The sequence below is a fragment of the Papio anubis genome, chromosome 13, assembly GCF_008728515.1.
Source record: "Papio anubis isolate 15944 chromosome 13, Panubis1.0, whole genome shotgun sequence".
Lineage (NCBI taxonomy): Eukaryota > Metazoa > Chordata > Mammalia > Primates > Cercopithecidae > Papio > Papio anubis.
In genome coordinates this window covers 60,844,212-60,860,611 of record NC_044988.1, presented here as the reverse complement: position 1 = coordinate 60,860,611, position 16,400 = coordinate 60,844,212, and the positions used below count along the sequence as shown (strand labels likewise).

At 38.2% G+C, this 16,400-nt stretch overlaps 1 protein-coding gene across 4 annotated transcripts in view; it reads left to right on the top strand.

The window, feature by feature from the left end:
- The window catches only part of DDX58 (DExD/H-box helicase 58), a 72,567-nt gene that overhangs the window by 19,497 nt on the left and 36,670 nt on the right, over positions 1 to 16,400 (top strand). The window contains exons 2-5 of one of the 4 annotated variants that reach the window (XM_031654298.1): positions 6,154 to 6,288; positions 6,862 to 6,939; positions 14,044 to 14,225; positions 15,479 to 15,626. In XM_031654298.1, the coding sequence (XP_031510158.1) occupies positions 6,154 to 6,288; positions 6,862 to 6,939; positions 14,044 to 14,225; positions 15,479 to 15,626 (543 nt within the window). Of the gene's footprint in view, positions 1 to 6,153; positions 6,289 to 6,861; positions 6,940 to 10,794; positions 11,850 to 14,043; positions 14,226 to 15,465; positions 15,627 to 16,400 lie in introns of those variants that run through there. The other 3 variants (XM_003911615.4, XM_009188651.3, XM_021927458.2) reach the window with 3 other exon arrangements.

Genomic DNA, 16,400 nt, shown 5'->3' with positions numbered 1-16,400 from the left:
CTACTGGAAAACAAGTGAGATTATACTAGAAAAACAGTATTTTCATATACTGGAAAAACGAGCCAGATTATATAACATCTACCTAAATGCATAAAAGATTCTTATAAATCCAATTTAGAAAAAATATGAATGTCCCCTCAAAACTAGCTGTGAGACATAAACAGGAAATTTATTCAGAAAAAAAAAAAAAAAAAAAAAAGACATTGGCCAAAGGTGGAAGAAATGCCACAAGAAATCATTAAAAACAGTGAAGTTTATTTGTTTGGTCTGTTTTTTTCTCTCGGTTTTGCAAAAGTTATGAAGATTGAGCACATTCAGTGCTATGGAGGGAAATATCATTCATACACTATGGATGGAGGGTAAGTTAGTACAGTTTGGAAGGTAGTTGGGGAAAATGTATTAACATTCATTCATTCCTTCATTGATTCATTCCTTCATTTATGGATTGATTGATTGATTGAGACAGAATCTCACTCTGTCGCCTCTGCTGGAGTACGGTGGTGCAATCTCAGCTCACTGCAATCTCCACCTCCCAGGTTTAAGCGATTCTCCTACCTCAGCCTTCTGAGTAGCTGGGATTACGGGTGCAAGCCACCACGCCTGGCTAATTTTTCTATTTTTAGTAGAGATGGAGTTTCACCATGTTGGCTAGGCTGGTCTTGAACTCCTGACCTCAAGTGATCCACCTGCCTTGGCCTCCAAAAGTGCGGGATTAGAGGCATGAGCCACCGCCTGGCCTCAACATTTAAAAGCATATACCATTAAACTGAGGAATTATACTTCTGAGAACTTATTCTAGGGAAAAGTTGGTAAAGCAGGTAGAGACATAGATGTGTCTGTACTAAACACATTTTAGTTACCTATTAATAAGGAATACATTAAATTATACTACACTTATGTGACATAAAACTATGCAGCCACTAAAAGTTGATGTAGGTACATATTTATTAATAGGAAACAACATCTGTAATCCATTGAGTAGAAAAGAGCAGATTTGTTAAATCTTATTTATTTAAAACTATATATTTATACACATAATCAGATACATAGAAGGATGGTTTCTAGAGGTTGTTACATGTGATTGAAGATAGTCATACATTTAACAAACATATGCTGAAATGATATGAAGAAAACTATGAAGTCCCTGAGGAGAAATCAGGCTCTGATTTGATTGAGGAAGAGACAGCCTACGTTTCTGCATGGGGACTATAGGTTTGTAAACATGTCAGTTCTCCCCACGCTAATTTATAGAGGGCAATCACAATAAATATACCAGAAAGTAAGTTAAAAGAAAAAGCACGCTGAAGAACTTCTTAATTTTTAATGTGAGTATATATTAATGTAGTATAATTTAATGTATTCCTTATTAATAGGTAACTAAAATGTGTTTAGTACAGACACATCTATGTCTTTACCTGCTTTACCAACTTTTCCCTGGAATAAGTTCTCAGAAGTATAATGTGAAAGATACCCTTGAGGTCGTCTTTTGATTCCCTCTGCAGAGGCAACCATTGTTATGAAGTTGAGTTACATTTTTCTTACTTATGCCTTTTTACTTTATAGTGTGCATCTCTGTCCACATACCTTTTGGGTTCAACTCCTTTTTCTATTTTCTATTAGAGTGATCAAGTTTTTCTCTCTTCCCTATTTTTTTCTAGGCTGCTTTGGAAGCTCTAGATTCCATTGGTTAACTTTAATTGTGACACATATATCTATTATATATAATAGATATATAATATATATAATTATACAAAAATATGTATGTTATATAATATATAACAATATTATATATTATAATATATAATATACTATATATGATATATAGTATATATTATACTATATATAATTTATTATATAATATATAATATATGTTAAAATTATATATAATATATTAAAAATTATAAATTAAAATATAAATTTAATTTATATTTATATAAAATAATAAATTTGTGTATAGTAAAAATAATAAAATAATTTAACATATATAAAATATAAATTTAATTTATATATAATTATATATTATATAAACATATATTTGCCTTAATATAAGTATGTGTCTGTTTATTTATGTAATATAAATATATATATTTATGTAATATAAATATAATTATATAAATATATTTATATATATAATTATGTATAATTAACATATAATATATTTATAATATCATATAATATAAAAATTATATAAATTGTAATAAATTATACATTTAGTAATTTAATACATCTATATATATTTAGTATATAAAATAATATATGATATATGATAATATATGATATAATATATATTATATATGATATTTATATCAGTATTATTTTTTATACTAAATATATTTATATACTAAATATATATATTTTATATATTTATTAAATGTATTACATGTATAATACATATATATGTTTTTGAGATGGTCTTCTTCTGTTGCCCAGGCTGGAGTGCAGTGATGGGATTTTAGCTCTTAGCTCACTGCAGCCTCCACCTCTGGGGTTCAAGTGATTCTCCTGCCTCAGCCTCCTGAGTAGCTGGGATTACAGGCACTGGCCACCATGCCCATCTAATTTTTGTATTTTTTTAGTAGAGACAGGGTTTCACCATGTTAGCCAGGCTGGTCTTGAACTCCTGGCCTCAAGTAATCCACCCACCTCAGCCTCCCAAAGTGCTAGGATTACAGGCGTGAGCCACTGTGCCTGGCCGTGACAAGTATATTTTATCAGTGAGGATTTGGTCAGGGACTAGAGACACTAATGAGTGTTATGGCTGGATATAAAACTTTTGATTCATTTTTTTTTGCCATCCGTGGAAAGCAAAGGGAGCTTATCCACACTCTCCCCATGCCCACATCTAGCATCTTGTTTACTATAACCCTCTCTGCAATCAGATATTGTGATTACTGACACTAGTTACTTCGTGGAAAAGGAGCACTGAAGCCATGTTTCTCCTGGAGAACTTGCATGGTTCCCTGGAAGCTGCAGGACTTTTCTTACTCACAGGTTGTACAGGATGTTTCAAGGCAGACCTGGGTGTGTGTGTGTGTGTGTGTGTGTGTGTGTGTATGTGTGTGTATTTGAGATGGAGTCTTGCTCTATTGCCCAGGCTGGAGTGCAGTGGCGCGATCTCGGCTCACGGCAACCTCTGTCTCCTGGGTTCAAGTGATTCTCCTGCCTCAGCCTCCCGAGTAGCTGGAATTATAGGCACTGACCACCACGCCTGGCTAATTTTTGTATTTTCAGTAGAGATGGGGTTTCACCATGTTGGCTGGTCTCGAACCCCTGACCTCAAGTGATCCACCCACCTCAGCCTCCCAAAGTGCTGGGATTAGAGGTGTGAGCCACTGTGCCCACCCTCAGATTTTTTATAATATTTTGGAGTCAAAGGCCAAGTGTGATTCTGGAGAGGCACCAGGTGGGCACTATTCTGAGTATCCATTCCTTTGGTAGCACTTTCTGGACACATGCATGAGCCAGGTACTGTGCTGACGATTACAAGATAAATGTTCCAAGTCACAGTCTCAGGTAGAAGACAGGCCCACATTTACTACGTACTATGCAGTGTAAGTGCTTTAGTCAGTAGTCAGTAAAGAGCTTTAGTCAGTAAAGAGACTGAGAAAGCAGAGAAGGGATCAAGAAATTCTACCTTGAGAAGCTGAGGTTGGCATCACAGTGGGCCCCGGGACAGCAAAGGCAGTGGGAAATACTGTTAAAGATGAGGTTTTGTCTGCATTGTTGATGCTTTTGAGGAAATTGTCACTACTCTGTAGCAGCAGATATTGGGGCCAGGTAGTGGGATGGGCCTGACCACATGCAAAGTAAATGTGAACTGCCCAGGATACTGCAAGGCAGTTTATCTGGGAAGGCGGTAGCTGTGGCTGGGATAAATTTGCGTCTCCACGTGGAATATCTGTAATGGCTGGTAGCATGTCAAAAGGAAGCTCAAGCAGCAGGGAGGCCTGGGAACAAAAGTACAGCTGTAAGGACTGGGCTTAGGAACAGAATGAACTGACTCAATGGAATACGGTAGGATTGTGGGTCCAGGGAAGCTGGGATAGGTGACAAGATAGGTTGCTGTTACGGGTTGAATTGTGTCCCCCCGACCCAAAAGATATGTTCAAGTCCTAATTCCCAGTACTTCAGAATGTGATTTATTTGGAGATTGTGTCTTTACAGAGGTAATTAGTTACGATGAGGTCATACTAGAGTAGGGCAGGCCCCTAGTTCAATCTGACTGGTGTCCCTCTAAGAAAACAGCCATGTGAAGTCATAGAGACAACAAGAATGCCGTGTGAAAACACAGGCAGAGACTGGAGTGATGTGGCCACAAGCCAGAGAAACGGAAGGCACAGTTGGAGGGAGCATTGTCACAAGCCAAGGAATGCCAGCAGCTACCAGAAACTGGAAGGGCAGGGAATGCATTCTCCCTTAGAGTCTTCAGAGGAAACATGACTCTGCTGACACCGTGATTCACAATTCTGGCCTCCAAGAACAGAGAGAATAAGCTTCTATTGTTTAAACCACCTGGTTTGTCCTAATTTGTTATTGCAGCCACAGGAAACTCATACAGAAGGCTAAAATGAAAAAGATGATAAGAAGTATTGGCAAGGATGTGTGGAAATTGGAATCCTCTTAGATTACTTGTGGGAATGTAAGATGGTGCAGCTCCTTTGGAAAATGGCTTGACAATTCCCTACAACGTTAAAAACCGAGTTACCATAAGAACTAGAAATCTCACACCTATGTGTATACTCAAGAGAAATGAATATATACATCTTCACATAAAATTGCTCATGAATGTTCATAGCATGTCTATTTGTAATAGGCAAAATGTGGACACAACTCAAATGGCCACTGAGGAGTGGATAAACAAAATGTGGTGTATCCATACAGTGGGATATGATCTGGCAATAAAAAGGAATGAATAATAACATGCTACAACATGGTTAAACCTTAAAAACATTATGCAAAGTAAGACAGGCCAGACACAGACTATGTATTGCATGATTCCATTAATATGAAATGTGTAAAATAGGCAAATCCATGGAGACTCAATTTGATTAGTGTTTGCCCGGGGCTAAGGAGAGGGAAAGTAGGGAATGACTGCTAATGGATATAGGTTTTCTTTTTATAGTAATGAAAATGTACTAAAATTAGATAGTACTAATGGATTCACCGCTCCAAAAACCATTGAATTTTATTTTTTGAAAGGGTTGATTTTATTGTTGTCAAGACAGAGACCTTGGCAGAGATGCCTTTAAGTAGAGCAAGATTATAAGGCATTCCTTCTTGTCTTCCTTCATTCATTAAACATACCTTTGTTTACTGTCTGTTATGTGCTAGGTCTTCTTCTAATCTATGAGGATATAGTGGTTCACCAGCCTGACAACTTGCTTACTCCCTTGGAATTTGCATTCCATCAACAATTGAAAAAACCCCAGAAAATTATCAAGTATTAGGTCATACCAAGGTAGCATTTTTGTTACTACTCCTCAGGTATGACATTAGTGTACAAAGTTAAAATGACCACCAGCAGTTGGTAGATAGTTTTCTCCCAAAAAGACCATGAAAATATCCCTTACTTACTTCCTTCTCCTTTGCTTGTCCTATTTCAAGACAAGTTTTCACTCGTTTCCCAGGCTGGAGTACAGTGATGCCATCATAGCTTACTGGAACCTTGAACTCCTTGGTTCAAGTGATCCTCCCACCTCAGCCTCCAAAGTAGCTGAGACTACAGGTGTGAGCCACCACACCCAACTAATTAAAAGAAATTTTTTTTCTAGAGGCTGGGTGCAGTGGCTTACACCTGTAATCCCAGTACTTTGAGAGGTTGAGACAGGAGGATAGTTTGAGGCCACCATGACTTCTCCCTTTTTGCGGGGACATTTTTTTACACATCTTCAAGAAGTTCCTTTTCTAGAATGTGTGCTCAGACCTCCACACCAAACTGGAAGTTTCCAGAGAGGGTGGGAAGAGTGGCTTGGTGAAGAATGGGCATAGTCGGCCTGGGCAGAGGTTTTGCTGCTTCTCTAAAGATTCTTCCAATGCTGTGACTTGTTACAGTTCCTGTCACTATTTGGGAAGGTCTCATGATCCTTTTCTGGTTTTTCTTCTAATGATTAATAGTTCTGCAATTTGATAAGTCATTTTTGCTTCTGTTTGTAGAAGAGGTGCAGTATATTCAGGCTGAGAAAAACAACAAGGGCCCAATGGAGGCTGCCACACTTTTTCTCAAGTTCCTGTTGGAGCTCCAGGAGGAAGGCTGGTTCCGTGGCTTTTTGGATGCCCTAGACCATGCAGGTTAGTTCATTCTTTTTAATCACAAATCCCAAATCTTTTAAATCACAAATCACAAATCACAAGACCTTGCTGCCTGACAATACTGTAAAAGTGAAAAGCTATTAATTTTGAAGTATCCACTTATAGTTCATGCCTCTTAGTCTGAGGCAATATAAAGACTGTGTTTAGGCAGATGACATAATTGTTTACCTGAAACATCCAGCAAAAGAATCTGCAGAGAGATTATTGTCACTAATGGAAGAGTTTTGCAAGATTATTTGGATATAAAACTAATATACAAAAATTAGTTGCATTTCTGCCCAATGGAAGCAAACAAAAAATGTAATCCAAAATGAAGTATCATTTCTAATAATAACAATTGTAATATATTTAGGAATAAATCTAACAAAAGATGTATAAGGTCTGAATGGAGAAAATGGTAAAATGTTATTGAAAGATATTAAAGAAGTCCTGAATGGAAAAACATACCCATCACATAGAGAAGGAGCCTTGAGATCATAAAAAATGTCAGTTCTCCCTACATTGATCTGTATATTCAATATAATTCTAATAAAAATCCTATATACTTTTCAGAGTGTGGCAAGTTGATTCTACAATGTATATGGAAGAATTACGACCCAACAGTAGTCAAGACACCCCTAAAGAAGACAAGTTTAGTAGATTGGGGCTTTTCTTTCTACCTGTCAGCATTTGTTAGAAAGCTACAGGCATTGAGACAGTGAAATGTTGGTTCTGGCACTGACAAACTGACCATTGAAACAGAATAAAGACCCTTTTATTAGGCCCATGTCTTTATGGAAACCTGATATATTAGACATCACTGAGAAAGGAGGATTACTGGGAAAGGAGGAGCTATTAAAAAAATAGCGTTGATAAACAGAATAATATTAAAAACCAAACAAACTCAAGCTGGACATGGTGGCATGTGCCTGTAGTCCCAGCTACTCAGGAGGCTGAGGCAGGAGGACTGCCTGAGTCCAGAAGTTTGAGGCTGCAGTGAGCTATGATGGCACTGCTGCACTCCAGCCTGGGCAACATAGGGAGACCCCCGCATTTAAAAAACAAACCCTGGGCCGGGCGTGGTGGCTCACGCCTGTAATCCCAGCACTTTGGGAGGATGAGGCGGGCAGATTACCTGAGGTCAGGAGTTTGAGACCAGTTTAGCCAACTTGGCAAAACCCTGTCTCTACTAAAAATACAAAAATTAGCTGGGCGTGGTGGTGGGCACCTGTAATCCCAGCTACTCTGGAGGCTGAAGCAGGAGAATTGCTTGAACCCAGGAGGCGGAGGTTGCAGTGAGCTGAGATTGCATCATTGCACTCCAGCTTGGGCAATGAGTAAAACTCCTTCTCAAATTAAAATAAATAAATAAATAAACCCTGTATTTAAAAAACAAACCCTAACTTTCATGCCCATGTGGATACAAATAAATAAATACATTTGTATTCCTTACATCAAGTTTATCAAAAACACCATAAAGAAAGTGAACAAAAAAACAAAACAAAACAAATCACAAACTCTGGGAGAAGATATTTTCAAAATATATAATCACTAAAGGATTAGTATCTAGAATATATTAAAAAGGTCTTAAAATCAATTGGAAAAAGAAAACATACATAGAGCAAAAAATTTGGACAAACATTTCAATGAATACGAAGAATGAAAAGTAAATAAATGTATGAAAAGATTCTCAGCCCAATTAGGAATTTGGGAATTGTAGATTAGGAACACAGTGAAATAACATTTTATAACTACCAGACAGCAAAACTTAAGTCCAACAGTGCTAAGGTTAAAGAAGATATTTAATGGAAATCTTTTTTTTTTTTTTTTTTTTTTGAGACGGAGTCTCGCTCTGTTGCCCAGGCTGGAGTGCAATGGCACGATCTCGGCTCACTGCAACCTCCGCCTCCTAGGTTCAAGTTATTTTCATGTCTCAGCCTCCTGAGTAGCTGGGATTACAGGTGCCCACCACCATACCTGGCTAATTATTGTATTTTTAGTAGAGATGGTTTTTTTTGTTTTTTGGTTTATTTTTTAGATACAGTCTCACTCTGTCGCCTAGGCTGGAGTGCAGTGGCGCGATCTCGGCTCACTGCAAGCTCCGCCTCCTGGGTTCATGCCAGTCTCCTGCCTCAGCCTCCGAGTAGCTGGTATTACGGGCGCGCACCACCACGCCCGGCTAATTTTTTGTATTTTTAGTAGAGACAGGGTTTCACCATGTTAGCCAGGATGGTCTCGATCCTCCTGACCTCGTGATCCGCCTGCCTCGGTCTCCCAAAGTGCTGGAATTACAGGCGTGAGCCACCGCGCCTAGCCAGAGATGGGGTTTTGTCATGTTAGTCAGGTTGGCCTCGAACTCCTGACCTCAGGTGATCCACCTGCCTCGGCCTCCCAAAGTGCTGGGATTATAGGCGTGAGCTACCGTGCCTGGCTGGAAATCTTAAATATCATTATATGGAGTGTAAATTGATACAACTATTTTGAAAAATAACTTGATATCACCTTGTAGAATTCAGCTCTCATGTATCCTTCTATCCAAAAGTTTCACTTTTAAGTTTGTGCCCTAGAAAAACTTATACATATATTCCAGAATATGCATATAAGAGTGTTCATAGTATAATTGTAGTAACAAAAGCAAGCAAACAAAACTGGAAATTAGCCTGATGTCTTTTAAGAGGAGAATGTATACATAAATTTTATAGTATTTACACATGGTCCATTAAACTACAATGAAAAGGTGTGAACACATCTATAGATGACAACTCAGGTGAGTTGTAGAAATGTAATGTTAAATTTTAAAGAAAGAGAAACTTACATGGCATAGGATATAATATTTATAAAGCTCCAAAAAGCTAAACTTAACATATTGCTTAGGGAATCAAATATATGCAACTATAAAAAAATTAAAGTATTGATATATTAAATACAGGAAAGCAGTAACTTTGGCAGGGAGCAGAGAGGTTGGAAAGAGAAGGCACAAAGTATTGGAATATGTTGGGTTTTTTTGTTTGTTTGTTTTTTGTTTTTGTTTTTTTGAGGCGGAGTTTCACTCCATAGCCCAGGCTGGAGTGCAGTGTTGCAATCTCCGCTCACTGCAACCTCTGCCTCCTGGGTCCCGGTTCAAGCAATTCTTCTCCCTCAGCCTCCCGAGTAGCTGGGATTACAGGCACATGCCACCATGCCCAGCTAATTTTTGTATTTTTAGTAGAGATGGGGTTTCACCATGTTGGTCAGACTGGTCTTGAACTCCTGGCCTCAAGTGATCTGCCTGCCTTGGCCTCCTAAAGTGCTGGGATTACAGGCATGAGCCCCTGCACCCAGCCGGAATTTGGTGGTTCTTAAATTGGATAGTGGGTTCACATATGTTCCTTTTCTTGTTACAGTCTTTATTATATATGTTACAAATATTCTGGTACATGCATCAAATATTACATAATTTTTACATTTCTGTTTTCAGAGCTATGGCGTTTTCTATCAACAGAAGAATCATGAAGTTCATAAATTTGGAAAGGAGAGCTTTATTTTTCATAAAGCGTTGGCAGTCTGTCTGCATGGTGGCCATTTTGACAGGCTGGGAAGTGTAGCCTCCTGCCAGAAGCGGGAAACAGGCACTTTGAGGGTGGGAAGAGTGAAACAGGGATTTATGCTGAACAGGGTGACCAAATATTCAGTAAACTGCAGGAGGAGTCATGAATATGAAAGTAGAAGAATGCACCTGGGCAGCTGAGTTCATGCCTTTCCATGGCACCCATGTTCAAAAACTGGCAGTGTTAGCATGATCCATGGGTGGAGTTTTTGGCCCTCTGATGTCAGAAGGTGAAGCAGAGGACATGAAAACTCTCACTGCACATCCTTCATAGACTGACCAGACCCACTCTATGGTTGGTGGTCTCTTATCAGGAAGAAATGCTGGTTGGTGGTTGTGTTGAAACTGCTAAAGGGAGGGGCAGTCAGGAGGTTGGTTGAAATCAGCAATGGAGCAAGTCTTTCCAAAGGGCTGGTTTCTGTTTCTCTTCAGAGAAAGCACTATTTCTCCACTTTGGGGATATGATTAATCTGGATATTGTAAGCTATTTTAACCCTTACCAACCTGTTAGGTAAAAATAGTACTTTTAATGGTTTAGTATTAGAAGTCCTAGGCGTGAGCAGTTAGGCAAGGAAAAGAAAGACAAGGTATCCAAATTGGAAAAGAAGTAAAATAATCTGTTTGCAGATGGCAGAATTTTTTTTTTTTTTTTTTTGAGACAGTCTCGCTCTGTCGCCCGGGTTGGATGGAATGCAGTGGTGCGATCTCGGCTCACTGCAAGCTCTGCCTCCTGGGTTCACGCCATTCTCCTGCCTCAGCCTCCCGAGTAGCTGGGACTACAGGTGCTCGCCACCACACCCAGCTAATTTTGTGTATTTTTAGTAGAGACCGGGTTTCACCGTGTTAACCAGGATGATCTCAATCTCCTGACCTCGTGATCTGCCTGCCTTAGCCTCCCAAAGTGCTGGGATTACAGGCGTGAGCCACCATGCCCGGCCAATGGCAGAATCTTATATGTAGAAAACCCTAAAGATTTTAGAAAAAACTATTAGAACTAATTCAGAAAAGTTTCAGGACACAAATCAACACGCCAAAATTAGTCACATGTTTATGTATTGACAAATAATCCAAAAAAGAAATTAAGGTAACAATTCCATTTATAATAGCATCAAAAAGATTAAAATACTTAGGAAGAAACCTAACCAAGGAGATAAAAGATTCACACCCTGAAAACAACAAAATATTGCTGAAAGAATGAAAGATAACACAAATAAATGGAAAGACATCTCCATTCATGAATTAAAGACTTAAGATGCCTATACTACCAAAAGTGAACTGCAGATTCAATGCACTCCCTATCAAAATCCCAATGGCATTTTTTTTGTAGAAATAGAAAAGTGTATCCAAAATTTATAGAGAATCTCAAGGTATCTCGAATAGGTAAAATTTTGATAATGAAAAATAAACCAAGAGGCCTCACCTCTCCTGATTTCAAAACACATTAAAAATCTGTAGCAATCAAAATGGTGTGGCACTGGCATAAAGACAGAGAAATAGGCCAAAAGAGCACCCACAAATAAATTCTCAAGTATGTGGTCAAAGATACCAAGACCACTCAATGGGGAAAGGACAGTCTCTTCAGCAAATGTTGTTGGGAAAACTGGATATCCATATGCAAAATAATGAATTTTGACACTTATACCATGTATTACAGTTCTCCAGAGAAACAAAAGCAATAGGATATATTTGTGTGTATATACGATGAGATATGTATACACATTGTTACATGTATATTTTTGGAATTGGCTCACGTGATTATGGAGGCTGAGATGTCCTATGATCTGCTGTCTGCAATCTGGAGAATCAGAAGAGCAGTTGGTGTAATTCAGAGTCTGAAGGCCTGAGAACCAGGACCTCTGATGTCCAAGGGCAAGAAAAATGATGAGCTCAAGAAAAGAGAATTGGCCCTTCTTCTCCCTTTTTGTTCCCTTTTGGTCTATAATGGATTGGATGATGTCTGCACACATCATTGAGGGTGAATTTCTTTATTCAGTCTGATTCAAGTGATAATCTGTTCTGAAAACACCGTTACAGATATACCCAAAAATAATGTTTTACCAGCTATCTGGGCATCCCTTAGCCCAGTCAAGCTGACACAGAAAATTAACCATCACACACTTTATACAAAAATCAACTCAAAATGCATTAAAGACTAAATATAAGACCTAAAACTGTTAAAACTCCTAGAAGAAAGCATAGGAGAAAAAATTCATGACATTGGAATTGGCAGTGATTTCTTGGACATGATATCAGAAGCATAGGCAGCAAAAGTGAAAAAATAGACAAATGGGACTACATGAAACTTACATGCCTCAAAGGATGTAATAGGGTGAAAAGTCAACCCATGGAATGAGAGAAAATGTTTGCAAATCATATACCTGATAAGGGGTTAATATGTAGACTATATCAAGGACTCCTGCAACTCAAAGACAAAAAAATCAAATTAAAAAATAGGCAAAGGGACTGGGCGTGGTGGCTCATGCCTGTAATCCCAGCACTTTGGGAGGCTGAGGGAGGTGGATCACCTGAGGTCAGGAGTTCAAGACCAGCCTGGCCAACATGACAAAACCCTGTCTCTACTAAAAATACAAATAGCCGGGTGTGGTGGCGTACGCCTGTAGTCCCAGCTACTCAGGAGGCTGAGGCAGGAGAATAACTTGAACCTGGGAGGTGCAGGTTGCAGTGAGCTGACATCATGCCACTGTGCTCCAGCCTGGGTGACAGAGCGAGACTCATCTCACAAAAACAAACAAAAAAAAGCAAAGGACTTGAATAGACATTTATCCAAATATGGTATGCAAATGGCTAATGAGTATATGGAAAGATATTCAACATCAGTAATCATCAGAGAAATTCAAAGCCATTATGTGATATCACATCACCCCCATTACAATGGTTTCTATAAAAATAAAAACAGAAAATAATGCGTATAGTTGAGGATGTGGAGAAACTGCAACCCTGTGCCTGATTGGTAGGATTGTAAAATGGTGTAACTGCCATGGAAAATAGTTTGGCAGTCCCTCAAATAATTGAAAATATATATCACCATATGATCCAGCAATTCTGCTTCTGGTGTATTTCCAAAAGAATTGAAAGCAGGGTATTGATGAGATATTTGCACATCCATGTTGATAGTAGCGTTATTCGTGATCACTTACAAGGTAGAAGCAACTCAGATGTCCATCAGTGATGAATGGATCAACAAAATGTGATATACACATGCAATGGAATATTATTCCGCCTTAAAAAGAAAAGGAAAGGAAATCCTGGCACATGCTGCAAAATCGACATACATTGAGGGAGCTGTGCTGAGTGGAGTAAGCCAGTCACAAAAAGACAAATACTGTATTTTGCCACCTATATAAATTATCTAAAGTAGTCGGATTCATAGAAACAGAAAGAGTGGTGGTTACCAGGAGCAGGGGTGAGGAGAGAAAAAGGAATAGTTGTTTTATAGAGTTTTAGATTTGCAAGGTGGAAAAGGTCTGGATTTTTGTTTTATAACAAAATGAATTTAACATGACTGAACTGTACATTTAAAAATAGTTAAGATGATAAATGTTTTATCTGTTTTTTACTACAGTTTAAAAAAAGAATGAGGTTGAACATCTTATGTATGTTGGCCATTAGTATTTTTTTCTGAACTTTCTAAATATGATTTTTAAATAAATGTCTTTTAAAGGCATGTGGAATAATATTAAGTAAATTTCCCATTTACTTAATATTATCTTAGAAAAATTAGAAGGAAAGTTCCTTGGGGTCAGGAATTAAGGTTTATATTTCTTTTTGCCTTCTTTACTGCTTTCCACTGAGAAGATACTTAATAAACCTGTTGACTCTGACTTTTTAAAGACAAATTAGGGATTGTAGGTGAAGTCCATGGGGCACTTTGTAAGAAAGATTTTATACTAAGATAAAAATGTAAGACTTCAAAGTTGTCCTTAGTACTTTTTCCCAATAGATAATAAATATTGCTAGAAGGCCTGAAAGTGTTGGATGACTAAAATGAATACTGTTTTCTTTTTGAAAAATCAATGACAATTGGGGGTAATTTACAGATATTTTTTGAATTCTACCACCATACATTCAAACATGATTTCTATGATACTAATCTCAAAGTATTTTTCAGTTGGTTTCATAAAAGGTCACATTTTTTTCATTCTTTTCAGGTTATTCTGGACTTTATGAAGCCATTGAAAGTTGGGATTTCAAAAAAATTGAAAAGTTGGAGGAGTATAGATTACTTTTAAAACGTTTACAACCAGAATTTAAAACCAGAATTATTCCAACAGATATCCTTTCTGATCTGTCTGAATGTTTAATTAATCAGGAATGTGAAGAAATTCTACAGGTAAGTTAATATAAAGTACTAAAATTGGGGAAAATAATAATAACATGGGAGGTGTCTTCTGTTTTCTATACTGTTTTAGACCTGAGAAAGACCATTGAAACCCACAAAAGTACTCATAGAATAGTACCTTTTTTTTTTTTTTTTTTTTTTTGAGATGGAGTCTCGCTCTGTCACCGAGGCTGGAGTGCAATGGCATGATCTCGGTTCACTGCACCCTCTGCCTCCTGGGTTCAAGTGATTCTCCTGCCTCAGCCTCCTGAGTAGCTGGGATTATGGGTGCGCGCTACCACGCCCAGCTAATTTTTGTATTTTTAGTAGAGACGGGGTTTCACCATGTTGATCAGGCTGGTCTCGAACTCCTGACCTCGTGATCCACCTGCCTTGGCCTCTCAAAGTGCTGGGATTACAGGTGTGAGCCACCGCGCCCAGCCAGAATGGTACTTTTAATGTGAACTGAGTAATATTTATGTCACAAAGTTTTTTTGAAGTTTGCCCTATTTTCAGTTAAAATCACCACAGTCTGTGAACAGTGTTTTATGCAAATTTAAATTGAACAGTTGAGCAGATGAGAAAGGGCTACAGACTCTAGCAGTTAAGTGTTTAGACTCTGAACACAGATAAATTTCGTTAGAATCATAGCTCAACCACTTACTAGCAGTATGATCTTGGGCAAGTTACTTAGTTTCTCTGAATATCTATCTGTTTCCTTGTGTGTAAAATGGAAATAATAATGGTACCTTATTAATATGGTACTTTTATAAGGGTAATGAGATATGTAAATGAGATAATATATATAAAGTACTCATGTATGTCTTGCACAGAGTGTGTGAACAATAAACTTTAGTTATTATGATTAGTAAAAGTCATACAAATTCCTCAACCCTGAAAAAAAAATTGTTAGTATTTTGTTATCTGTTTCCACATATTGCTATATGCCAATATACCCATGTTGGGAATGGTTGTCAAATGATTATTTTCCTAATATTGCTGATGAGGATAGGTGTAAGAACTCAGAGGCGATGAGAAGGCTTGGCTTGACACAGTGACATCTAGTGTAAAGGAAAGGATGAGGGAAAAAGTATCTTAAAAGATGTGTTGGACGGGGAAAAAATTGTCATGAATATGACCCATTGAACCGTAATGTACAATGGCTTTAAATCAGATAGTATGTGAACTGACATTTCTTCAGTCAAAACTGATAGAGGGAAAGCTTTTGAGATAATTGATCAATAAACTACAGTTGCTTTGCTTAGATTTGCTCCACTAAGGGGATGATGGCAGGTGCAGAGAAATTGGTGGAATGCCTTCTCAGATCAGACAAGGAGAACTGGCCCAAAACTTTGAAACTTGCTTTGGAGAGAGAGAGGAACAAGTTCAGTGAACTGTGGACTGTAGAGAAAGGTAAGACACTGTACCCTCCTCACAGCTCTACTTAGGGCTTCGCTCATTCCAACTGGTCTCTCACATCCCATCAGAGGCGTTTTCCCCTCAGAGAGCCAGAGCTACATGTCTAGTGCGAGACCAGCAGGAAGCTGCATTCTGGGAGGGAGGCAGTTACTTGCCTACAAAGTTAGTTTAGTTGTATATAACCCCTAAAAATGGACTGGGGAAAACCACTCTCATCCAGAATTAGCCCATCTGGCCCAAAGGATTTGGGGAAGGCAGAATCCAAACTCCCAGTCTAAGTTTAGATTATCAGAGAAATAGCTTGAGAATTCTAGAGTGAAAGGTTCAAACTCCAGGACTTACCCCCTTTTCAGAGTAGATTTCTTGATAGACATCGCCTGGTTCTCTTACTGGAAGCCATCTGGAACTGAATCCGACGGGTGAAAGAATTGGTTGTTGATTAAGTGTCTGAACCATCATTTGGTTTCTTGAAGCTAACGCTCAGAGCGTTGTTTCAAAGGCTGAGTTTGGTAAACATCTGAATATCTGGTCTTAGCTTTCCTAGGCTTCTTTGGATCGTAAGTTGTTTCAGAAACTGTCTGTATAAATACACATCTGATTTACTGGGTCAAGAGTCAGTCAGAAATGGAAGACACGAATGTCTGCTGAGTCATGCTTCTATTTTTTTTTTTTTTTTTTGGTGCATACAAATCCCTTGGAGGTCTTGTTAAAATGTGGATTCTGACTCAGTAGGGCAATACGTTCCACACTTTGAGTAATATAGCTCTA